Here is a 25,060-nt window from a genome sequence, read left to right as displayed (position 1 = left end):
AAAATTCAAACTTTATTGTTTTTTGTTTTGTTTTTTTTTTACTGTAACGGTTTTTACGTTGTAGTTTTTTGTGTATTTATTTATTTTTATCATATTTGTGATTACTGAAGAGCTGAGCTCTGCCATAATGAAATGACACCAATTTGTGGTACTTGGGACTCCTCGGACAATACTCATTCAGTATTCATTCCAAGTAGGGCAGTCATAAGGCGGGAGGCTGCAGCGGCTCTTGGTGCCACGGAGTGCCAGCTACTATCATCATGGCTTTGCCCCACCCTGTATGTTTCACCTTGGTTCTCTTGTATACAGCAAGATGAGGAAAAGGCTATTTTTTTTATTTATTTATTTTTTTTTAAACATAATGCAATTATTGCAGTTTCCTTGTGCATTTCAAGACCAAAAGCTAGTCTTTTCTTACATCACATTATGAGGATAGAATAATGAAACTAAGTTTATTACAGAGCTATAACTAGCTGAGTTCGTCTCTAGAGAACTTTTTATGGGCATTTTATCTGTGTAAATATAAGTTAAAATAATGTTCTAACAGCTCTTTTATGGTGACTTTATTAATCATCACTGTTTTCAATTTACCAGAGCAACATAAATGCTCACAATCATGTAGAGCATGTTTCAAAACCTAGTAGACACTGCTGACCCCAAACATTTTTCCTCAGAGGTTTTCACAGGATTATGCATTTGACCCTCTGAGTTTCTGCAATTCTCTTTGTGATTAATGGTGAAAGAACTGTGAACTATTTTTTCCCCCCATTACTATATGTTCTTGTCTTTTTGAGACTTTCTTTTTCCATGAGGACAATGGTTCGAAACTTGACGCCAAGTTATCTTTTTTTATATATAGTAAAGTACATATAATGTGACTGGTACTGAAATGCGGATGAAGCTTGTTAATCACATGTAAATGGCCTTGATAAGGCCAATATAACCATTTAAATCCCCCCCATTAGTTCCTAAATTATAAATCATCTCAGCTCTTGAAGAAGCCCACAAAAGTATTATCCTATTACTGCGAAATTAATTTACTCTATTTTGTTTCCAGCCATTTCTGTATAAAGGTTTTTATTATTATTATTATTATTATTATTATTATTATTATTATTATTATTATTATTATTATCATTATTATTATATCTAGTGGTAGTCCGAAATGATCAGTCTATTTTTCATAACGTGTAATAAGTGACATCATGAACGAGGGAACCCAAGTCTGAAGAATTGCCTTGGCCACAATCTCGCGATACAATTTGAATTTCTGGGCGAGAACGCGACTAGTGAACAACTGAGTGAGCAGCTCCAGCAGCAGCAGCAGCAGGAGCAAGAGCGCCGCCACCGCTGCGTTGGGGCTGTTGTCGAAACGGAACGGAAAGGTGGGACCGCAGGCAAGCGGAAAATAAGTGCAACTGGGGAAGTTATTGACCACAAATCAAATGGGCCACCTATTGTTTCTCGTCTAATCGTTCTTGGGAATTGACGGGGTTTCATTTTGTTTTTGTTGCCGACCGCGGGACGAGTGTCAGCAGCAACAGACGGTATGTTCTCATCGATTACTGCTAACCCTGCTAGCCTTCTGCTAGCGCTCACTGTGTTTGGTAGTTAGCTGATTGGCATCCTGGTTTCCGCCAGTAAACTAAGCAGGCATTGTCCTTTTCGTGTGGTTCACAGCTACAATTTGCGAGCGTCTTGCGTTCTACTCCTGTTGAGACACGTGTGCCAAACGGCGATAATTTGTGCGGTGATGTAAACGGACATTAAACACATCAAACCAGATGTAACCTAGCCATCGAGCTATCACTTTCGCAGTATCTCTCAATAGTACGAGGATATACAAGGTAACATTTAGTGTAGGTAATGGCTTTTTAAAAAAAACAAAACAAAAAAAAAACATCCGCATCATAAGGACTCTGGTGAACTTGGTAAGAACAGAGCAATTGGTGAGAAACTACTCGACGACATATTTGGGAGTTGTGAAAGCTTTCAGTTTAGAACACGAAACTACGTTATACTTTTTTTCTTTCTTTCTCTCCTTAATGCGTGTTTCCCACTTGGTTTAAATATAAAGTACTGAAATACACTAGTCTTTGTTTTATGGTTACTGGCATTTCCTTGTTATTTGTAAAATCATGTTCTTTTTCAATCCATTACTTTTCCCATCCCACTTTTCCATTAAATCATCTTTTTTCGGTGGAGGGTAAGTAAAGTATTCTAGCGCCTTTACGTCATTAACTCTTGTTGTCCTTACAAGTAAAAAAAAAAAAAAAAAAAACAAATTCGAAAATTGTCCTCACTTTGCCCAGTGTCAGAATTTTCAGACCTCAAACCAATTCCAAGTGTAGCGCTGTGATAAAATGCAGGTTGCCGCTATTATGTGTAAGAAGGCCTGTTGGAAGTTAAACAAGTTGAACCCAACATTGGTCATTGTCATGCTGTGGCAGCAGATTGATACATGGAAAAGTTTCCATGTGTTTCAGTGACTTTGGACAATTTCAAATCATTTCAGTATGGGCTACACAAACTATCCTGTGTTTGTTTGGTTGGTTTGTTTTTTTTTGCCTCTTCTGACTTTAAGCCTTCACAACTTTTTTTTAATGTATTGCACTGATTCTGAACAATAGGTCACATGTAACATGACATCATAGTTTTATTTTCTAGTGAAAATATGTCACAAGGTAGTGCATTGGAAGAGAGAAAGAGAGAGAAAGAAGACGCATGTTAATCGTGTTTATTAGGCTTGGAGTCTTCCTACATCACAACCCCGCTTGGTTTTGTGCAACACCTTTTCAAAAGCAGCTCATGCAGTACCTACAGTTACAGTGTGCTATGCTATACTCAATGTCCAGTACTGCTATTAGTTGGACTTATCTGTCTTAGGCTATACAGATGTGTGGCTGGGTCACTTGAAATACAAATCTTCTCCTACTTCATTCTTGTGGGTAAATGGCAGCAATTGATAGATAAAGCAAACACTGAAAACAGGAGTTTGGTGACAGATTATATATAATCATTTTTAAATTGCGTTTCATTTGAAGTACTTGTTGGAAACGGTTTTGGAATTTCACCAATTGAGACGTCAAGCTTTTAGTCAATGTGTGTAGGCTTTTGCTGCTGTAGGCTTGTATTCAGTGCTAGACAGACGGTAGATGCTGCAATAGTAGTGGTTTTTATAAAAACTAGACATTGTTTTGGTCTTAGTAGGGCAAGGGAACCACTGAAGGCACCTCTGTACTTTCTGCTGGGATTTGGCAATGGTTTCAGGGAACACCCCACTGCAATGTGGTTCGCCACGGCGCATTGGCGTGATACAGCTGCCTCCACTTGTACTGATGGAAGTCTTTCAATTGCTCTGCTAGTTCAATTTGTGTTCTACCATACCTGCAGATTCGTTGACTTGCTTCTCTTTTTGTCTGTTTTTCTGGATTTTAAGGGGGTTGGTGAGATGCATAAAAAAAACATACACTGACGAACAAATGCAGAGACACAAGTTAAGTCCAACGTAAGGCCTCACATGCCCGGCTGCTAGCTGCGACTGTAGTGCCGCTTGCTGGTTCTAAGTTGAATCAAGTTGAATACCTCTGCACTGTGGTGAAATGCAGCATTTCATGGTCTTCAGTTTGAATAAAAGCAATAAAGTTAATTTCTATGTGACACAAGAAAGAAGCCGTCATTTATGCTTTTAAAAAAATTAGCTTGATTGATTTCATTTGTTTTATTTTGGCGAACAGCCTATTGGCCACCTTGGTGGTGAAGTCAAAAAGCTAATTTCAGACACTGGTGTCATCCAAAAAAAGCAGCAGGAGGAGGGAGGAGTGCAATAAATGGTCTGACTGAAATATGGCAACAGGGTTATGTTTCACAGTTGCTGTGGCCACTCATGAAAACAATGGTCTTTGAAGTCTTTAAAATATTTAGCGAACCAATGGTGGCTTTAGGACTCGGCCTCAGAGTGGAGTAGCGTTGCATTGTTTACAGTAAACAAAAACAGAACTCAGCTGCTCCCTGTTTAGTCCAATAGAGGGTCTTTTACTTTCCCCCCTGCCCTCTTCATTGGTGATGTTTGGTACTATTTCAGGTGAGTACTAGGTGAGTGGTCATTATTTATAACCATGTGGCAGTATTCAGAAGGTTTGTTTGTGCAGTGAGAAACTGAATCAAACCTTACAAAGAATCAGTCTTGCCTTCAGTGACATCAGAACATTTTAAACACTGCTTATGAAGTGTGTATCTTTGGAGTCATGTCATCATATGTCATGTTAAAAAAACGTCCTCCAAATACTATGGGTTTGCTAGTTTATTTGATGTTATTCTTCGCACGCTGGTTCGGAGTTCAGAGCTGAGCAGAAAGGCCAGTGTGCTTACTGCATTTCCTCCCCTCTGGAGTGCGGTGAGGGAGTAGAAAGTGGAAGTCTTGGAGTGGGGTGTGCGTCAGAGACTGTACGCGCTTTGTTGAGGTTGGAAATCTTTCCTTCACTTCCCTGTCGGCCCGTCGTGCCTCCCCTTGTACATTGAACAATGTCCCCTCTGTTCCCGCTACCACTGCGACTGTGATTGTTTTTCATAGGGCTAAATTCAGGAATGGTGCCTTTCTGTCTTCTTCTGTTTCAATTCCTCTGAACTCGTTGAGGTAATTTCCTTCCCGCAACAGAGGGAAGATGGTTAATCACACCTTGGTGTTGCGAAACTCCACAGTTCCAAGATCACGTCTGTGATTTGAATACAACCACTGACCCCTGCCCACCATTTTCAGCTCGCTTCACATTTTGGTAAATAGGAAAGGGACGTTGTTTGACATCCAGCCCACATTAGTTAATCACTGCCCAGCCGGCCTGCAGGCTGGGGGAACTGTGCCGGTTCATGATCTCGTAGACGGTTTGCTTAACCATTTACTATCCCTAGCCACGTAGAAGCCACGGAATGTGCATAGACGCAGCATTACACGGAAGACAGGGTGGCCAGGAATGCAGGTGGACTGACGGTTCAACTCCACTGGCTCAGTTGCTGAGGCGTCAGGGTTGCACATGTGTCCCACTCCCAGCTAAGTCATCTACACTGTCTGTTTCTGTCGGCCTAGCATCAGCCATTCGTAGGCTAAACGGTGCGTGTGTTGTCTTGTGTCTACATGTACAGTATTTCTTCATCGTCTTTGGGTTTCCTAATCCTTGTATTTAACTTATCCCTCATATGTTTGTGTGCTCCAAGCAGTAAAAGCGGGATGGAATCACAGTAGCTGCATTTCCATTACGGTTTTTCGCAAAGTAAAAGCAATATTGCTAAAATTTAGACAGAGTAAAATTGCGATTAGCAGGTGTTTCCATGAAAGGTTGCAAAGCGCATAAACCGTAATTCTTGTAAAATCTCGTCCCACAATGACTACGAAAATTACGCTTTCTTTTGTTACGTTTATTTGCTGTCCAGAATCGGTTGTTGTATTTTTCTCTTGGGTTACTTGTGAAAAAAAAAAAAATCCCATGTCTACATATGTCTGAAGAACCACCTCAGGAGAGCGTAAAAACCTTTTAGCAATATTTGAGAGGTTTTTCGAAGTCTAGGCGTTTCCAGTACCAGTTTTTTGTTGCGACATTTAGGTTTTGCGCAATTCTATTGGTAATGGAAACGCTGCTAGTGATGCACTTTGTGTCACAGCATGATGAATCAATTTGCTCTTTTGGTTAACAGGAAAAGAGATTATCACAAGTTTGTTTGCAATTTAATGTCATGACCTGTGAAAGTCATTTGAAAGGTTTTCAGGGTGTTTTCCCCTAGTTGTCAACAACGGACTGGGGTTTTCGCTTGTGACTAAGGTTGGTTTCACATCAGGGACCCAGGCAGACTTGAGTAAACTTTCACTGCACGCTTTGGTTTATTTAGTCAGTGCGAAACCAAAGCATGTCTTGCTCGGGCACTCAACCCAGGTCCACTTGATCACCACATGTGTGTTGGCAAGCGTGGCCCAGTGGAGATACAAGACAGTGCAGCTATGCGCAGAGCAAGAAGGTGGTCTGCTTCAAAAAGTTATGTCCTCATACCTTCTGTGCCCCTCAAACTGTCAAATTTGTGCAGCACTGAACAGTTTTGTTGTCTGAGCTGCAAGACACGATGGAACTATTAGTTCTGTTGTCAAAATCCACAGTGTTTCTATCAATTGTTCCTATTTTCTGAATTTCTTTCTTCAGTCTTTTTATTTTATTTTTATTTTTACGGTGGATCACTATCCAACTGCAACCATACCTGCAGTATGCAGAAGTATGTACAACAGTTCTCAGAAGTAAAAAGAAGCAAAAGGCAGCTTCTCTGATGGGTTTTGTGGAACCCTAACTCATCAGCATCTATTGTCTACAGAAGATTTAGAAGTGAAAGTTGAGTCACAATTTTTTTTTAATGCATTTACTGTACAACTCTTGCCATCTTGTGTTGTCTATCACAGGATTTAAGTGGTAAAGATAAAAAAACAAAAACAAAACATCAAAACCTTTTGGGCAAGATGTCGCAACAATAGCCCACTCTTGGGTGGTGTAAATAATAAATAGTGTTTTGGTTGGTTACAGGCTTATTGTAGGGATAATGAGCCTTATTAGGGGAAATTTACAGCTGCTGCCAAATCACAGGGCAGGATTTCTGTTCCAATAATCCCTAAATGCCCATTTGCTTTTCCCTCAGTTAATACTCATTTCTGTCTGTGGTCCGCATACTTTACTTTTATTACTTCTCTGACCTGTGTGAACCTTTTTTTTGTGGGTTTCAGCTGTGCTTGCGAGGTTAGTGTGAATTAATGTTCCTTCATCATTTTCAAGTCTATACCTCTGACCAGACAAGAACTGACGCTGACATTGGTCATCTCCTCTGGGAGTCAGTTGGAGCAGTCTTTGTGCATCATAAATTCTTGCATCTCAGACGTGTACACATGCCTCTTTGGAAGTGAAAGGCAAAACTTCACGGATGATTAGGTGTCGGGTTGAAATTGCTGCTCTTCCATCATCTTGAACTCACTCACTGCATTTGCAATATTCAGCAAATGTGTTTCGCTTGATTCAGCATGTACCTTAAATGAATTTTTTTTTTTTTTTTTTTTTTTTTTACACTGCCTTGCTTTGATTGTGTTCATTACGTGATTGGTTCCTGTTACGTTATGTACGTTAAAAGCCAGAGCTCAGGATTAGCAGTGCCCGGCCGTTTGGCAAGCAGCAAACAATGTGGAGCTTAACTGCAGTGACCATCAAGAACCTAACTATACACTACAGCATGCAAATGTTGGAGGCCCATATTGTGAAAGATTATTAATTGTGTGTGTGGGCCTCAAAGATTAATCAAGCTCCGTCTTTGACAATTCTGTGCACCCCCAACTTCTTTACTCTAAATTAACAATTGGTGCATGTATCTTCGTTTCATATCGGACCCCTTTCTTTATGCCCACGTGAACGGAAATCAACCAAAGTTCAGATCGTATTGTAGACGTTTTGTGCACGTAAACGCAGGTTTGTCTGTGTGTGTCTGTATGTGCGTTTGCTCTGCTACAGCTGTTTAAGTGAATTGACGTGTACGTATCCACTGGGGGCGAAAAGAAGGACTGCGTGTGCTGTTGGTTCAGATAAGCTGGTTGTCTGTTGTGGTTTTCAGAGCAGCTCAGTTGTGTTGGCTACTGCAGGATAGACTGGCTGATTGCAACAACTCTTTTCTTACTGTGTGTGTGTGTGTGTGTGTGTGTGTGTGTGTGTGTGTGTGTGTGTGTGTGTGTGTGTGTGTGTGTGTGTGTGTGTGTGTGTGTGTGTGTGGCTAAGGCGTTTGAATAAGTGCGTATATGTGTGTGTACTGCATTTTTACATGGCATTGTTCACGAACAAAAGGCACAGATAAACACATGTATGTGCATTGAGGGATGGACACTCTGTGAGCAAACTTGAACTCAGTAGCAGCCCACTCCTAAAATAACAGAAATTCTTTCTCCACCTATGTCATCATCGCCACTCCTAGAAATACTTAGCACTCGCAACAATACAGTCGCAGCATCAGTTGAACTATGCTGTGGTACTGAGCAGAGCTGTTGAGATGTGATCTTCATTAACTTTCCACTGTAATGGACTCCATATTTTACTATAATTGATTGGATTTCATTTCTGTACTGTTTAACATTCTCACTCTAAAGAACATGTTGTTTACATTGGGCAAGCTGCCAGGAACTTCCAGGAACACTGGGTGACTTCCTTTATGGTTGGATTAAGTTTAACAACTCTATGGTCAGATGAAAACTAACTTTGCCGTACGTGAAGTAGTATCATTGTAGTTTGGCCTTTTTATGGCGCAGGTGGCAGGTTGAGAACTGCCACCTCCTTGTACTAGAGTGTCACCGGTTACAATAATTATATATTTAACAAGCAAAGCCATCTTATTTCAATGTTGTTGTTTTTTGGGGCCATATGGAAAAAGTCTACATCTGTTGGCTGGCCGGGGCTTCTTGCAACAGAGTACTCCCTGGGTCATCTGGAGGTTAATGTAGTAGTCACAACACTTATCATGTTAGATCTGAGGCTTGCCATTTCACAAATCATGTTTCACTGCAGCAAGTGGCCTTCATATGCAAACACTTTCTGGCATGAAGATTTTAAGGAAGTGTATTTTTTTGTGAGACAGTTGGTTTGACCCTGTTACAATTGCGATGAAGGATAAGATCTCGAACTTTAGTTCATTATTAGTTACAAAACGTTTCCTTTCTGAACAGCTGCGAAATGTTCCCATTTGGTTTCCAAGTTTCCCAAGATTTTATTTGCAATCGGCCCAAAATAAATCGCTGACAGCTAGGACCTCCACACCACAGGAATAGTTCTAGGATCTGAAGAAAAGGCCTTGGGCATCCACCAGGTTTCGCAGGCTCTGGATATCAAGATCTCATCAAACTTGGCCACAGCCAATCGTGTGCCTCTATCTAAGCCTTCTCTCGCACCAACTAACTTCATGTCTTGTTTCACTATTTGTAAATCTCTTTGGTTTGATAGTTCAAACCTCAGCTAATGTCCAGGATGACGGCATCTAATTGTTGCTGCATGCTGTTTTTTTTTTTTTGTTGGTTCCTTTGATGTAGCACTCGTTAATTTCCACAGAACTACTATTTTTGCAACCCCGAACTTCATATTTGTACTATTCTGCTCAAAGTTTTGTTTGTTTTGTTAAAATGCTATTTCTCAGTTCTTTCTTAATTGTATGAAATGCATTTTGTTTTGCTCTTCTGTCTCCTTTCCCTGTCTGGCCTGTCTTCCCCCTTCATCGCATTTCCTATTTTGCTCTTCCCCAGGTCCTGAGTCATCTGTTTCCCAGCAGGTGACGCCCACCCCTTCGGCAAAATCCGGCTCTTAGATGTGACCACGAGGTTGATCAGGAGAAGCCACCATGTCTTAAATGCGGATGGGCCCTCTGGGGCCCTCTCCCCCCACCCTGGACCACCCACCTCTTCCCCCATCCATCACCTCAACCCTGCTCCCAGCCCCGTCCCGCTCCCAGACCTCCCTGCGCGTGTGAGGGACAGGCTGCCAAACCCTGGCTCCCCACTGGCGCACTCCTCCCCACCCCCTGGAGAGATGAGCCTGCAGAAGCACCGACATTTGGGCGGCAGCAGCACCGGCGGGGTCATGGGTTCTGATCGGGACCTTCAGTCCACCGCTTCCTCCATCTCGTTGCCCTCCGTGAAGAAGGCCCCCAAAAAGAGACGCCTCTCCATCGCCTCCCTTTTCCGACGGAGAGGTCGGGAAGCCAAATCAGGGCGAAGATCCAGAGAGCTTCAGCTCCCTGGACTTGGAGGGGTGGATGGCATCGCCAGCATCGAAAGCATCCACTCGGAGATGTGCAACGACAAGAACTCTGCCTTCTTCTCTGCAGCCGGCGGCGTAGCTGCATCATCTGACGCTGTCGCCGCCGCCGCCGCCGCCACCGCCGCCTCCTGCTCTGCTGCCTCAGGGCCGTCTTCCTCCATCTCCTCTTCCAAAGCGGGGAGTGGGGCGGGGCCCGACTTACTGGAGTGCCCGCTGTGCCTTCTGCACCACTCCAGGGAGAGCTTCCCTGACATCATGACCTGCCACCACCGCTCCTGCGTCGACTGCCTCCGCCAGTACCTGCGCATCGAGATCTCCGAGTCTCGCGTCAACATCAGCTGCCCCGAGTGCTCCGAGCGCTTCAACCCGCACGACATCCGCATCATCCTCGGCGACCGCGCGCTCATGGACAAGTACGAGGAGTTCATGTTGAGGAGGTGGCTCGTGGCCGATCCCGACTGCCGCTGGTGTCCGGCCCCAGACTGCGGGTAAGCACTGGATTTTCCTTTCAAAAATCATAGAAATGGAGTTCACACTGTGGGGGCTCCTGTTGCACAAGCACATAAATCATATATCATCAGCATATACACTACCAGTCAAGTTTGGACACACCCTCTGTATTTTGCAGTTTCTTACTAATGGTATCAAAACTACATATGAACAGACATGGAATTATGTAGGAAACAACAAAAGTGCAAAATAACTCAAACGCATTTAAATTCTTCAAAATAACCACTTTTCACAAAAAGCATATTTAGTTATGACGCTTTTCTTTGCTGCATAATTACATATATTGATCATATTTCTGATGTTTACAACTTTCTACACTGCAGATAGATACTGAAAAGATAAAAACATTTTTTTGCATGAGATGTGTCCCACCCAACTTGACGGGTAGTGTGTATTTCTTATCGTCTTCATATTTCTATCTGAAGGTTTCAAAGGTTTACTGCATTCGTAGCCGTCTTTGTGAAGATGGTCTGTCGATGTTTAAGGGAATGAGTTGTTAAATTGCTTGCACAGTAAAGCTGGTCATCAAGAAAAACACTCCAACTTCAGTTCAGCAATGAGGTTTCAGACTAAGGTGTCATTTATAAAGTTTGAACCTCCTCAATGCAGATAGGCAACAGGCCAGTGCAGCCCCTCTCACTGTGTAGAACTGGTGTGAAGGCTGAACTCTCCTTTGCAAGCTGGAGGCCTCCGAGTGGTGTGTACAACTGTACGACACGCAGTGTATTTCTCCTTCTTTGCTGAAGTGTTAAACCGATTAAAAAAAGAATCTAAACAGTTTAGCAGGAACATCCCTACACACTTGATGTCCGTTATTTAGACCGACCATCCACTCATTTGTAGATCTAAGTTAAGAAACTAACTTTAAATACCAGGTTCTGCTCCTGTGACATTTTCGACCATTTAATTACGTCTTGCGCTCCTTTAGCCAACAATTTCCCCTTCTGCCTGTTCTCTAGCCAACGTTACACTTTGCCAGTGCCACTTTCTCTGGCTCCATCTCTTTGACTTTCTGAGTGACACCAGACAGTATTTTAGATATGCTGGGCTGTTGCATCGACTAATCCTCTGTCTGAGTGATGGCTTACCGGCTTGCATCCATGAAGACCCCCACATTGTCACTTCAGCAGGACTTTTAAGAGGTCTAGCAGGTTTAAGTTGTGTGCAGTGTGCATTGTGCTGTTGCCACCTCACTCCTATGGCAGTCAAAGCTCTGATTGGACTGCTTTCATTCATCAACACACCAAATTTTTTAATCAAAACACCTTTTTAAGTTTTTAAGTCTTTTTCTGAATTAAAGGGATTTTTAATTTGCTCTGCCAATACAATGGGTGTAAGTCTGTTTTAACGTTTCTATTTGAAGTACAGCGTCTTCTCCTTCATTTAGTGGCTTTTCCATATTCATTCAGTGCCACTCTAGCTGCCTCTCTACCTCAAACTCGACCTCCTACCGACAATCATCGTGTCATCCACAAACCTCATGATGGTATGGAGCAGTTGAGCTGAGCCGGGCTCAGAGAACTGGAGCTTTCTGTTGCCATTGTGAGTAACTCTTTAATCCCGGGGCAGATGGAGACGAGGGGTAAAGTCCAGCAGTTCAGCAACCAGGATTTACTACTCGGTGTGGCCGTATTAGATACCAAGCTGCAGTCCGCGAAGAACACCCTCAGTCTTTCCATTGTCCAGGTGGACCCAGCATGGTGAAGACAAAAGCGGTTGACCCTAAAAGTGAATTAATGTTCTGGTCTGAATCCACCTATTTGAATCACCAAACGTTTTCACGGAGCCCCGACGAACCGGCTTGTATTGCTTTGTTGACTCGCACAGCCATTTCCCTTTCTTCCAGGAATTGTTTGAGGTCAGGTGGCTATAAAACCCAGGGTCCCATCAGACTCTCTACACAGGTTTTCTCCTAAAGCCAAATAACCTTGAACACTCGGGGAGCTGGAAGTTTTGTTTTGTAGGATGTCCTGTTTTGTGTCTTGGCCCAGAATAGCAGCGCAGTGTTTAAACCCAAACAATCAATGCCAATGCTTTTCATGAGTTCAGGTTAAAACGACTTTCGTCATAGTATGACGTTTCACTCACTGACTCATTCACTTCGCTCGATCCCTTGCTGGTGCTTAAAGTCACCTGTTATTAACCTTAGCCGTAATCATCTCCATGGATGGTGGCTGTTTCTGGCAGTGAGGCTCCTTCTGATTTGACAAGTGCATAGTTGCTCAAAGTGCCACCAGATGACGCATTTAATAGAACTTTCAATATAGCTTGCGGTCCCACCATTCCTCCCTCTTGTACCACTAACTGAATTACTCCGATCCCATCGAGCAGTATCGTCTTCCGATTGCGATAATGTAAGACGCGCAGTCTTGGAGTCTGCAAGGCTCATTTGGCATACGTTTGTTGTGATCACAAGTCTTCACATAGTAGAGATGTGAGGTAAAAGGCACTCACAGGCTTTTAGTTTATGTAAGACTGATAATTAGCGTCCTGCCAAAGAAGTGTGACTCCACTTCATCAAAGTGGATCAACGTGAAGCTAAGTGCAACGTTTGTGCCAAGGATGTAGCCATAAAGGACGGGAATACAACATAAATTGATTTGGAGGAAATCCTAAATTTGTTTCAGTTTGTTGTTTTTCAAACTGGCTTTGAAACATCTGGTACAAAAAAAAAAGTATCATTGGGCAACCGGTATGGGAAACAAAATGGCATTCTATCAAAAAAAGTAATGATCTTCAGCCCTATCTGCAATGATATCACACTTTCTATATGCAATGCTATATTACTGTATATTTTAATCAGTATTAAGTATTTACTGACGTTGCTGTTTTATTCACTCAATTCTTCAAAAACTTTGTCATGGTTTTTCTGTTTGTGGTTGAAGAAATAGGTTTCTTTCTTCTTTTTTTTTCAAGGCCATGAACCATATCAAGGCCAATAAATAAATTAAAAAAAGTGAAAAAAAGACGGTACTATTATCTTTAAGGTCCACCCGGCAGCACCAAAGCCATGAACTTCTCCCTCCTCAGTATCTCCCTAGCTCCGAGGGGTGTCAGCGGTGAACTGAGACTAATTTTGAGCCGCATGGGTCGTGTCTCTGCGACTCCTCATGTCTGTCTGCATTCTAAACAAAGCCCCTGTGAGAGTAAACCGATCCACTGCAGAGGAAATCTCCCAGGCTCTATGTGCCTCTGCTCTTGAAACCCAATCTCAGGGTCGGTCACAGAGGGGCTGGGAAGCTTCTGCGGCAGTCACATGCGACTACGTCACGCGCGAGAGAGGGTTTCCCCCCTCAGGACAGGACGCTCGCTGTCCAGCTATCCCTCCACAACTCCTCCTTTGTACAAAAGGCTCATCCTCTTTATAATGTTGCCTCTCTAGATTTGCTATTTAACGCCTTGGTGTCCGGTCCGCTTGGTGTTCGGCCGTGACTCGGCCAGAGTGATTTAGATTTGCGCCAATGAACTGTTTTTAGCAGCGGGAGGCCGTTTTAGATGTGTCAAGTATGAGAGCTCCAAGCTGCTGCAGTGCCGCTGTGATAACGTTAAATGCAAATTTGTGTTGCGACTACAAGAACTGGGTTTAAATGACTACATATTTACATTTTGACACATGGCAGTTAACCAGATTTTTTCTTTGACTGCTACTTAGGGATGGGCGATATGAACTAAAAGTTTTATCACGATGATTTCTGGCATTTATCGCGATAACGATAAAAGTGACGATAAAAAATATAAAACAATTCAACTCCATGTTTTGGGATTTTCTTTTAAACCGCACTCGGGAAAAAAAACAACCCAGCTCTTAGACGAAGCCGTTTTAAAAACAAACTCCTGTTTACACGGATACGCTGGAAACGACTGAAAACGATGTAGTACCTATACCCGGCCTGGTGTGGCGCCGCAAGTTTATTCCCTGAAGGCGGAAGAAGATGAAGAACGCCTGTAGCACGCAGTGTTTAAAAAAAGCAGTCGATCGCCAAAAACAAGCGCCACCGAGAACACAAAGAAAGCTCGCTCGTGAAAAAAGACGGTGTGGATAAACGACAGAGTTCAACGTCTGCTTCGAGTTACTTTAGAAAACAAAGCCTGAAAATGGCCATGCTAAAATTGACCCGGAGTTGTGCCAGTAAAAATTTGCTAACATTTTTTGCGTTTCCTGCCTCAACATCCCGGTCCGCCGACCCAAAAGGAAATAAATAAAAAGTAAAACAGGATGTTTGCAAATCGTTTCCTCTGTGTTTATTTTCACTTTGCACACAATCCACGATGGATTCTCGAGCACGGTGGGTACCGCGCTTGTTATTGTGCGACACATGAGCTGCCGGCTACCAGCAGCAAAGTGCGTTGCGCACGTAATTACGTCATCAACAAGAGTTTATCGTTATTACCGCGATATGACAATAAAAATTACAATATATCGCAAACGCCGATGTATCGCCCATCCCTACTGCTACTGTAATAATGTGCGACCTCTGACTGAAGCAAGAAAAAAAATTGTTTGTTTTGTTTTTTTAGTACAATTAATTTTTATGAAGCTGTTTTAAATGTAGATTAACCAAACTTAAATTCTTTTGGGAAAGACGGCAGCTCTGACTCTTTTGCTGGAGACATGCTTATGTGTTACGCGTCACTTCTGTGTGTACATGCATTACATGCTTATAGGTGCAATTTTTTTCAGTTTGTTTTATTCTTTCATAAACCAGTCTGTTTTCTAATTGTAACCTTGGTGCTGGAGACAAAACTCATCCCACAGGGTCGTTCGCCGTGATTTATTGCGTCCAATGTGCGTTCGTCTGATGTCCGTTTTCTCCTTCACCAGGTACGCAGTCATCGCCTTCGGCTGCGCCAGCTGTCCTAAGATCACGTGCGGCAGGGAGGGCTGCGACACGGAGTTCTGCTACCACTGTAAGCAGTTGTGGCACCCCAATCAGACGTGCGATGCGGCGCGCCAGCAGAGAGCCCAGAGCCTCCGCCTGAGGACGGTCCGGTCATCGTCCCTCAGCTACAGCCAAGAGAGCGGAGCTGCAGGTTGGCCAAGTGCAATTTCATTGCCCAGTGTTCTGCATCACCATTTAATCACCCAAGGATCGTGACTCAAAGATGATTTTGTTTTATTTTGTCTACAGTAGTGCTGAGCAACTTTGCCCAAAATGTAGCTTGATTTTTTTTTTTAATGCGATAAAAATGTGCTGCTTCTTTATTTTTTTTACAATTAAGATTTTTTTCCCCCATAATTGTAGAAAATTAATTTTGTTAATTAGCTTGTTTTAATTGTGAAATTAGCTTGTTTTAATCTACACATCAAATGGCTATAGATCTTTCATGTCATTCTTTTTTTTTTTTAGTGATCTACTTCCAACAACAAACACATTTGTTGGGTCTAAAAGCTCCTAGTTTGAGCCGGACGGTCCTTATGAAACACATGATGCTATGCTCACTGCTAGCACCGGCTAGCAGGGGAGATGAATACTAGCTGTGTCGTCTTTGTCTTCCAGCCGACGACATCAAGCCGTGTCCACGCTGCGCCGCGTACATCATTAAAATGAACGACGGCAGCTGCAACCACATGACCTGCGCCGTCTGCGGCTGTGAGTTCTGCTGGCTCTGCATGAAGGAGATCTCAGACCTGCACTACCTGAGGTCAGTACGAGGCCCACGTCGGAGCGGTGCTCCGAAATTCTGTTCGGTAAAGCTGCCCGTCGGAACACATGTCGACATGCGTTCCGCTACGTCTGTGTGCCCGAGTTTCCTCAGAGTTTGGCTGCATCTACGCAAAAGCCAGCGCCATCGCAAAAACCTTTGGGGGCTTGTGCAACAGCGGAGGTCAGCAGTGCCACATTTACAGTGCAAGGCCCATTGTTGGTTGTTCATTCATCAGTGAGTCATGAAGACGCACAATAGTTTGATGAAAGATGCGGCCGCCGGCCGATGCACTGGACTGAGGCGATCTGAAAGCTCAGTTGGTCCTCAATTTTCACTGCTGGACTGCAGAATCTCTCGTTGAAAATTAGACTAACCAATATTTAACCAACATTAAACATTTAACAAAGTTTTAATGGCTAAAGTCTAACTGTACAGTTCACACAGCCTCTTTCTCAGGTACCTTAAAAAATTGTCTCAATCAAACTGAGCATGCTGCGTGTGCCAGTGGAAAACACTCGTAGAGATTATCAAAGATAAGCACTCACAACAATCAGTGTGTTTTTTGACAAGTAAATAACTTAAAATGTGATTTCATAGATAGACTTACTTCATGCTGTACCTTTTGTGTAATGTGGGCCAGATAATACAGACTTTAAGATAATCTGGAGTTGATTTTCATTTCAATCCACCTGTATTGAAATAAATTAAAGGTTACTTTTTGTCTCTTTTGTGACGATGGCTGACAATTTGTTGTACTTTTCCTGATGAATGACATTTTTTCCCCCCCTCCAATCTTTTTATCCCACCTCTCTCTTAGTCCGTCAGGCTGTACTTTCTGGGGGAAGAAACCATGGAGCAGAAAAAAGAAGATTCTCTGGCAACTTGGAACACTGGTTGGTGCTCCTGTCGGGATCGCCCTCATCGCTGGCATCGCCATCCCCGCCATGATAATTGGCATCCCTGTGTATGTGGGGAGGAAGGTGAGCCTTTTGCAAACGCACACACTCGCCATAGCTGTAGAGTGCAGAGGTTGTCCTGATTAAATCCGGGTTCCCATGTGAGCTTGGAATCTTTAATGTTTTTCAATTTGAATGTTGTTTCCATAGGTAGAAAATTGCATGGATTGCTTTTGCAATGTTCGTTATTGCACTAGTTTGAAAAACAGCCCTAAAACAAGACCGCTCCTCCTATTATACCATTCAGCTGGTTGTATTTTGTGTGGTTGTATATTGACTCAGCTGGGCAAGAATTCTAACACGGTCCTCTCACAGACAGGTGACACATGTTTAAACACAACCTATGCGCTTTTGTTTTTAATTCTTTTCATTCTTTGGTTTGATGCATTTCTTTCACACATCTTTGTTACATAATACCATCTCTGATAACGTAATGTCCCCACAAGGAAAACACAATTTTGAGGAGTTGTTTTCAAACTGGTCATAAGTCCTTTATCACAGGTGTCAGTCAAGTAAAGAGAGAGCTCTGAAAATTAAACCCGAAGAAGTGCTTGAATTTGTCTCTCAGGTGTACAAATGCATCCATTCCTGCCATGAAGTCAGAACTATATTGGCATTATGTGGATCATCATGATCTCTTCATAACTGCTGCATTCACAGTGGTTTTAAACAACTGTACTGCTTTCCCACAAAGTACAGCTTTGCGAGCGCCCAGCGCTGCGTCACTCCCGATCATCACGGTTATCAGTGGTGGAAACAAACATGCCCTTTGACAAGCGTCATCGTAAAACCAACCCCGATACATCAGATAATAACTATACTGTAAAAATAAATAGCAAGCGTGTGTACTTTGGTGCATTCTATCTGTCCCTGAAGATCTCAGCCGAGCCGAGGTCCTGTGTCAAGCGCTCGTCCACTGCTTTTGTGTGAGAGCAGTTGTTGTTGAGACTCGCTCGTCGGCCTCGGCCGGAACGGAAAGATTTAGCGAGGGAGCAAAAAGTTCTCCGCCTCTCTAGAAATTCCCCCTTGGGAGGCTGCCAAGAAGAGCTGGGGCCAGTAACCCCCCCCCCCCCCCCCCCCGCCCTCTCCCACCGCCGCCCGACCAAACCCAGACGGCAGCCAGAAGGCCTGCATGACACGTGAAATATCTGTGCATGATTCATACCTGCGTTCCGCATACAGCGGCCGAATGTAGCTGCTGCAGCCGAGTCTTCCTGCCGGTGACTCAGGCTGAACCACGGAGGCCACAGCCGTGCCGGTTTGTCCCTGGTGAGCGGACTTGGAGAGCAGAAGTGCTTCACAGTGCAGGGAGAACGAGGGGAGTGGGTGGGCAGGAGTGGGTTGAAATAGGAAAAAAAATATAATATCAAGTATTTGTTCCACCAAAACGGCGCAGTGTTGTACAACAACATATTTTTTTTATTAGCTTCAATAGAATAGAATAGATGTGCTGTATTGATCCCAAATGGAAAAACTACGCTGTTGCAGCACTAAAAGCAATACAAAAAAAATGTAACCTACACGGTAATTACAAGAAAGATTCAAGTGAATCTACATACAACAAACCAAGCTGTCCCAACACCTTTTCACATTTTGAAAAAGGGAGCCAAATAAATATCGTTCTGTCCAGCTTTCCTGCACGATGCAAATAAAAGCTGCGTCGTTTCCTCGCTGTGACCGTGACTCACGTCGCTCCTCTTCCCTCGGCCAGATCCACAATCGCTACGAAGGCAAAGACATCTCCAACCACAAGAGGAACCTGGTGATCGCCGGCGGAGTGACTCTCTCCGTCATCGTGTCTCCGGTGGTGGCTGCGGTTACTGTCGGTCAGTCCGAGACGCACCTCTCCCCTCTCTCTGTGTTGCGTTTCAGGGACTCCTTTGGCTCGATTGCAGAGCTCACCGCCTGCCTGCGTGTGTCCTGATGATGGAAGTTGTTTGCAAACTGTTATGTGAAGTGAGAGACTTGAGGGAATTTGCCTGTTTTGTGGTCCACAGTGATGATCCGTTCAGTCGTATTTGTATCCTTAGATTAATAGATTGTGATAGCTTTTATGTACCTGTAGGCGCTCCTATCCAGCATGTTGTCGATGTCCCCGTGTCTCCCTGTGCTCAGGCATCGGCGTCCCCATCATGCTGGCCTACGTCTACGGCGTGGTGCCCATCTCGCTGTGTCGCAGCGGAGGCTGCGGCGTCTCGGCCGGCAACGGCAAAGGCGTCCGCATCGAGTTTGACGACGAGAACGACATGAATGTTGGCAGTGGTGCAGCCGCCACTGGTGAGTCCCAGCGCCCCGCGCCCACTTCTCATCACCTGCACTCACACAGTATGCACGCCAACTACGATGTTGTTTTTGTTGTTTTAGTTTTGTTTCCGTTTTATTTTTATTTTTTTGCTTTCAAATTAGTTTTGACAACTACTTTGATTACTAAGTATTTGTTTAAAAAAAAAAAGAGAACTTTTTTCCTTGATATTGAGATTCCCTCATTTTCTGATCTGACGCTTCTGTCAATTAGGGCTGATTATTATTTACAGATTGTTTTCAATTGATCTAGCAATTTCTCCCAATTAATCAAATTATTTTATTTGATTAATCCCAAATAATCCCCCAAAAAATAAAAAATTAATTATAGTAATTTCCGGACTATAAAGCGCACCTGAATATTATCCGCACCAGCTAAATTTAGGAGGAAAAACAAATGTGTTCATATACAAGCCACACCGGACTACGAGCCGCAGGTGTTTTGTCAGGAAACGGGTCCGCGGAGCGGATCAGTTCGGCGGCTGCGACCCTCTGGACTCTGGACTCGCACCGCGGATCCTGTTTGCGCGGTCCCGCTGGTCACCTCGGTTAATTGTTATGGAGTCGGACCAGAACTCGAGGCGGTGACGCACCGGAGCTCACAAAGACGGAGCGCATAAAGACAAGAGAACACACAGACGAGAGCCAAAACAGAAAAGTTGCACACTGAACCCACTGAACGCGCGTCAAACCACTGTCACTTTTTCTTCATGCGCACTGGAACCATGAAAGTCGCATGTCAGTGTTGCCCTCCGTGTCGCCGCTTGTCTCGTTTTTTGCACTTCCTGCTAATGCGCCCCTTGGCAGGTGCAGTAAAGTCCACAGAAAAGCCGCACTTTTGCATAAGCTGCATGGTGCAACGCGTGGGAAAAAAGTAGCGGCTTATAGTCTGGAAAATATGGTAATCAACTAATCTAGCAAATGTTTTTCCGATTAGTATAACAATTTTTTAATTATCTCAATGATTATTGTTCATCACCCCTTTATTTGATTAATATATCATTTTTTTTGTTTCTCAATGGAACAACAAACATTTCTTGACATTTAAATTCTCTCACTCGTCATGCAAAATTTTCCTTTTTCTTTTTCTTTGCCTCGTTCAGAGAGGCGAGTCGTATTGAGACACGCTGTCCTCCTTTTAGTCCGACACCTGTCCAATGTGGTTTTCTTTTAACTCATTCCTGTCTTCCCCCCCCCCACAGACAGCACATCTGTGGCAGACACCAGGAACAATCCCAGCATCGGCGAGGGCAGCGTGGGCGGGCTGACGGGCAGCCTGAGCGCCAGCGGCAGCCACATGGACCGCCTGGGGGCCATCAGGGACAACCTGAGCGAGACGGCGTCCACCACAGCGCTGGCCGGGGCCAGCATCACTGGCAGCCTCTCCGGCAGCGCCATGGTCAACTATTTAAACAGGTAAAGGAACAAACTGGATGAAATGTGTCAAGGGGGCATGGGCAAACTACGGCCCGGGGGCCATATAAGGCCCGTTGAGCTTTTGAATCCGGCCCGCCGAACTTGAAGAAATTATATTAATAGTCAGCAAGTCATGAATAGCTGCGTTTCATTCTTTTTTTTCTGTGTTTTAAGAGTCATTTCAATAAAGAGCTAAATACTGTGGGGCTTCCAAGACATATTTGGCTGAAACTTTGATTTAGTTTGTTTTCAGTAGACATTAAATCAAATGTTTTCTACATATCCCATGATGGAATCTTTCATCCTTTGAGTTGAGGCATCAAAACATCCCATCCATCTGCTCTTGGAACCCCTCTGTCATATTTTAGAACCCACTGTGGCCCCACCAGTCAAAAAAAGGTTTGCCCACCCCATGGTGCGAGAGCCTCTTGCCTTACGGTGACCTTTGAACCTTGCTGTTGTTGTGCCGTCAGACTGGAGGTGCAGGCCGACGTGCAGAAGGAGCGCTGCAGTCTGAGCGGGGAGTCCGGGACGGTCAGCCTGGGCACCATCAGCGACAACGCGAGCACCAAAGCAATGGCTGGATCCATTCTTAACGCCTACATGCCTCTGGACAGGTGACCAGCCTTTGCCGTCGGTCATCGCCGTGGCTTTTTGTTTTGTTTTTTGTTTTTTCGTTGTTGTTTTTTTAGCTTGTCGCACGAGCTGCTTTGCATCTTTGGGGAGGTACAGCCGTGTACCTTCCAATCAGTAATACATCGTACATTGCAGTGGCTGGTCGCGCACCAGAGTTACGGCTTATGTGCTTCACACCATTCAGTGGGAAAACCTGCAAGTCGCAATTGTACGAAACTTTTGAAGTGTCGCTTTTATTTTGCGAAAAACTAACGGAAACGCTGCTAAGTTGCGCAACTAACTGCACAACACGACATGAAGAAAACGTGGAGTCGTAACTTTATTGTCATAATTACGAGAGAAAAAAGTTCCCGAGTCTGTCGAGTCCAGCAGAGACCCTGCTGACCCCGACCGCTCCACCGTCCTCTTCCTCCAATCACTTCCTGTTCTGCTCCTCTCAGAGACGGGAACAGCGTGGAGGTCCAGGTGGACATCGAGTCCAAGCCCAGCAAGCTGCGGCACCACAGCGGCGGCGGCAGCAGCGTGGACGAGCAGGCGGGCCGCTGCGGCTGGACCTGCGCCTCCTCGGAGGTCCGGGGCGCCTCCGTCAAGTGGACCAAAGAGGCTTCCTGCTCCTCCTCCACCACCTCCTCCTCCTCCACCGGCTCCTCGGGAGGCAAGAAGAGCAAAGGGAAGCTGCGCAAGAAAGGCACCAAGATCAACGAGACGCGGGAGGACATGGACGCCCAGCTGCTGGAGCAGCGCAGCACCAACTCGTCCGAGTTGGACTCGCCGTCGCTGAGCGGCAGCCTGCCGTCGGTGGCCGACTCGCACTGCAGCCACGCGTCCGAGTTCAGCTGCTCGGAGCCCGAGAGCGCCAAGGCGTCCTGCGGCCACGACTACCACGCCCGCCTGGCCGCCGCCGCCGTCAGCCCCCTCCCCGAGGTGGAGCACGACCGGCTGGAGCACTGCCCCGCCTCCGCCACGCCCCGCTCCCCCACCTCCTCCTCCTCCTCTTCCTCGCTGGGCGTCGCCCAGGAGAGGGTCGGCCTGGTGCGTCCTGCCGAGCTGGACTCTCACTGCAACACCAGGGAGCTGCTCAAAGAAACCAACAACAACCACCAACACCAAACCCAGCAGCAGCAGCAGCAGCAGCAGCAGCAGCAGCAGAAGAACTCCTGCATACAGACCGACATATAAAATCTCAATACCTTAAGTGCTGCACAGATGCTCTTTTTCATTAACAGCTTGGTTTTTTTTCCGCTCCAAAAAAAAGCAACCGAACTAACCTTCATTTCTGCCAGATTAACCGCCAGTTTCTGTTCCCGCCTCGTCATTTTGGGCAACGCGCCGCTCCCTGCTCGTCTCCTTCAGAACACTAAACGTTTGAGTTAAGACCGAAATCTGTCGCTTCACCGACCTTCACAGGGCCGATTGAAAGCGTTCATAGAGATGTTAAGTCACGTTTAAAGGCGATTCATTTTTTCCGTCGCCTACAAACCGGCAGGCAAATTATTTTTCTTTTGGATCCATGTTGGTTTCAGTTCAACAAGAATGTTGCAGTTTGTTTTCCCCCGAAAGCAAAGTCAAATAGGGACCAGGCAATGTGGTTTATCATTGGCTCCTTTTTTTATTTTATTTTATTTTATTTTAATTTTTTTTAATCCAAACGTATCAGTTACCGCAGAACCGTTCTGTTTATTATTATTATTATTATTTTTTTTTTTTTTGCTTTCTTTCCCCCCCGGATGTCTGTTAATGAAGAAGCCTCGAATGCGTCGGTGGTTCGAGGCCTCGGTCGTCCCTTTCGGTCGCTGTTAAATCGCCTCGGCTGTGATTCTTTTTTTAATTTTTTTTTTTTTTTTTTTTATGGCTGTTGGCGAGAACTGTAGCACGGCGGTGAGGCTTCGTGCCGCAGTGAGCGCCGGCGTCCGGGGCTGTTTAAGTCTGCTCGGAGATGTTCGCAGTGAAGGTCGCGCGAGGTCGGCCGCTGAGTGGGCTTTAAAGGTCTCTGGAAGGCCGCAGTCGTTTTGTTTGATGCTAAAAGTGATTATATTGACACGCAACCCAGAAGGCGGTGAACTCTATGAAATGCTATTGAGGGAAAACGGTGGGTTTGCCCGGTTTAAAAGATGGGTTTTTATTCAGGATGACGGCGTTACCTGACTGAGTTTAATAAGAAATAAGACAAAAAAAAAAAAGACAAAAAAAGCTTTGATTTCTCTCTGTCAAATCATGGTGCCTTCTAGAAGCTTTTTGTGTTCTGTTTGTCTCTCTCTCTCTCTTTTTCTCCCCACAGTGTCTTCTAGATTCCAGACAACACTTTTTTTACTCTCGGTTACACAAAGAGGGATGCTCGCCACGCGTGCGCGGGGGGTGGGGGGTAGTGGAAAAAAAAGACCCCACACTGCGGTCGACGTGGTGAACACAAAAGACTTTTCAATTGCCTACCAAAGACAGCACTCAGGCTCTTGTTAAAATCTTGTCCATTCGACCCGTCACCCGTTTGAAGACGCAGTGTGACGACGCATCCCGTTCACGCCACGCAAACCTACAGGCTGCTACTCCTTTCCTTTTTTGGGCTCTCTTTCTTTCCTCCTCTCTTTTCTTTAAACACGCTTCACAAAAGCTTCGCAAATAACCGAGGCCTCCGAAGGGGCCGAGGCACCTGCACTGTTACCACGTGTTTCTTATTGTCGACCTGCAATGCACAGAGGGTAAATAGGGAAGCGCAGACCAGCTCTGCTTATCCTCCCTAGTTATTTGATTTTTTTTAATTTTTTTTTTTCCCCCCACTGTGGTTGCCGTTCGCGTTGCCAATCGGTGCTGCTGGGCAGACTTGAAGTCAAATTCTATTTTTTTCCCCCCGAACACTTTGACTTCAGAGTGTTTTTGACTCGACACCTGTCTGTGCTGCTCGGCGGTTCCGCTCCGAGGGAGGCCGCTGAGCCGGGCTCAGGTGAACCTCTACCAGGTAGATTAAAAAAAACAACAACAACAACAACAAAGCATCTTGAATGGTATTTTGACGCAGGTCTGTTTACTGACTAATCTCCCGGTTTGGTTTGCGGCGGACGACGGCTGCAGCGCCTGCAGTCGCGGCCGCCCGCGAGCAAGCAACTTTGATTTGGTTCTTCCTTCTCCGCGATTCTGTTCTTCACTTTCTCGACATGGAAAGATCTGTTTCTCAGTCCTTATTTGAACACTAGTGCCAGATATAATTTGTAATTCATGCAGATGGCATAAGGTATTTGTATGTGTTTGGTAATTTGCTTTACTATATGCGTGTAAATGCATATCAGAAAAATTAAAAAAAAAAAGAGGTGAAAACGCTGTCTTGTCTTTTATTTCTCCAGTTTTTATATATAAATAATGACATTTTACATGATGACATTTGATAATCATCTTTTAATATCATTATTTTTCATTGCACAGAGAAGATAACCTTTACATTTTGCATTTCCTTCGCCCGCTGTGAACTTTGTACAGGTATGCTGGAACGTGTGTGCGTGTGTGTGTGGAGATTCCCAAAGTGCCACCCCTCAAATATATTTGGTAGCTTTTATGTAAAACAGACAAAAACGCAAGAAGAAAGAAAACGTACAGGTGTTGTTTTGCATTCAGGCTGTCATTGAATTTAGTTTGACTGGAAACGTAGACTAGGTCAATAAAACGAGGACAGAATCTCTTTAAATTAGCAAATACGTGACACTTTACACCAGAGTATCTATGTGAATGAACACTTTTGACAAAAGCTAACCAATGACATAAACTCTTTTTTTTTTTTCTTTTTTTTTTTTTTAGAAA

At 44.5% G+C, this 25,060-nt stretch overlaps 1 protein-coding gene across 2 annotated transcripts; it reads left to right on the top strand.

Moving 5' to 3' along the window:
• The first annotated feature begins 1,253 nt into the window (after positions 1 to 1,253).
• Positions 1,254 to 24,583, top strand: LOC142898039 (E3 ubiquitin-protein ligase RNF19A-like). 2 transcript variants are annotated; one of them, XM_076040768.1, is made up of 10 exons: positions 1,254 to 1,385; positions 9,296 to 10,297; positions 15,142 to 15,350; positions 15,818 to 15,962; positions 16,783 to 16,945; positions 18,633 to 18,747; positions 19,037 to 19,198; positions 20,425 to 20,638; positions 21,112 to 21,255; positions 21,715 to 24,583. In XM_076040768.1, exons 2-10 carry the CDS (start codon positions 9,579 to 9,581, stop codon positions 22,451 to 22,453), a joined length of 2,610 nt encoding a protein of 869 aa, XP_075896883.1. In that variant the 5' UTR covers positions 1,254 to 1,385; positions 9,296 to 9,578; the 3' UTR covers positions 22,454 to 24,583. The 2 variants fall into 2 exon arrangements, with proteins under 2 accessions (XP_075896883.1, XP_075896882.1); XM_076040767.1 differs by having other exon boundaries at positions 1,314 to 1,547.
• Positions 24,584 to 25,060: the final 477 nt, after the last annotated feature.

The sequence above is a fragment of the Nelusetta ayraudi genome, unplaced genomic scaffold (assembly GCF_046127955.1).
Source record: "Nelusetta ayraudi isolate G7.1 ecotype Tasmania unplaced genomic scaffold, CSIRO-AGI_Nayr_v1 ptg000063l, whole genome shotgun sequence".
Lineage (NCBI taxonomy): Eukaryota > Metazoa > Chordata > Actinopteri > Tetraodontiformes > Monacanthidae > Nelusetta > Nelusetta ayraudi.
This window is presented reverse-complemented; position numbering and strand designations above follow the sequence as displayed.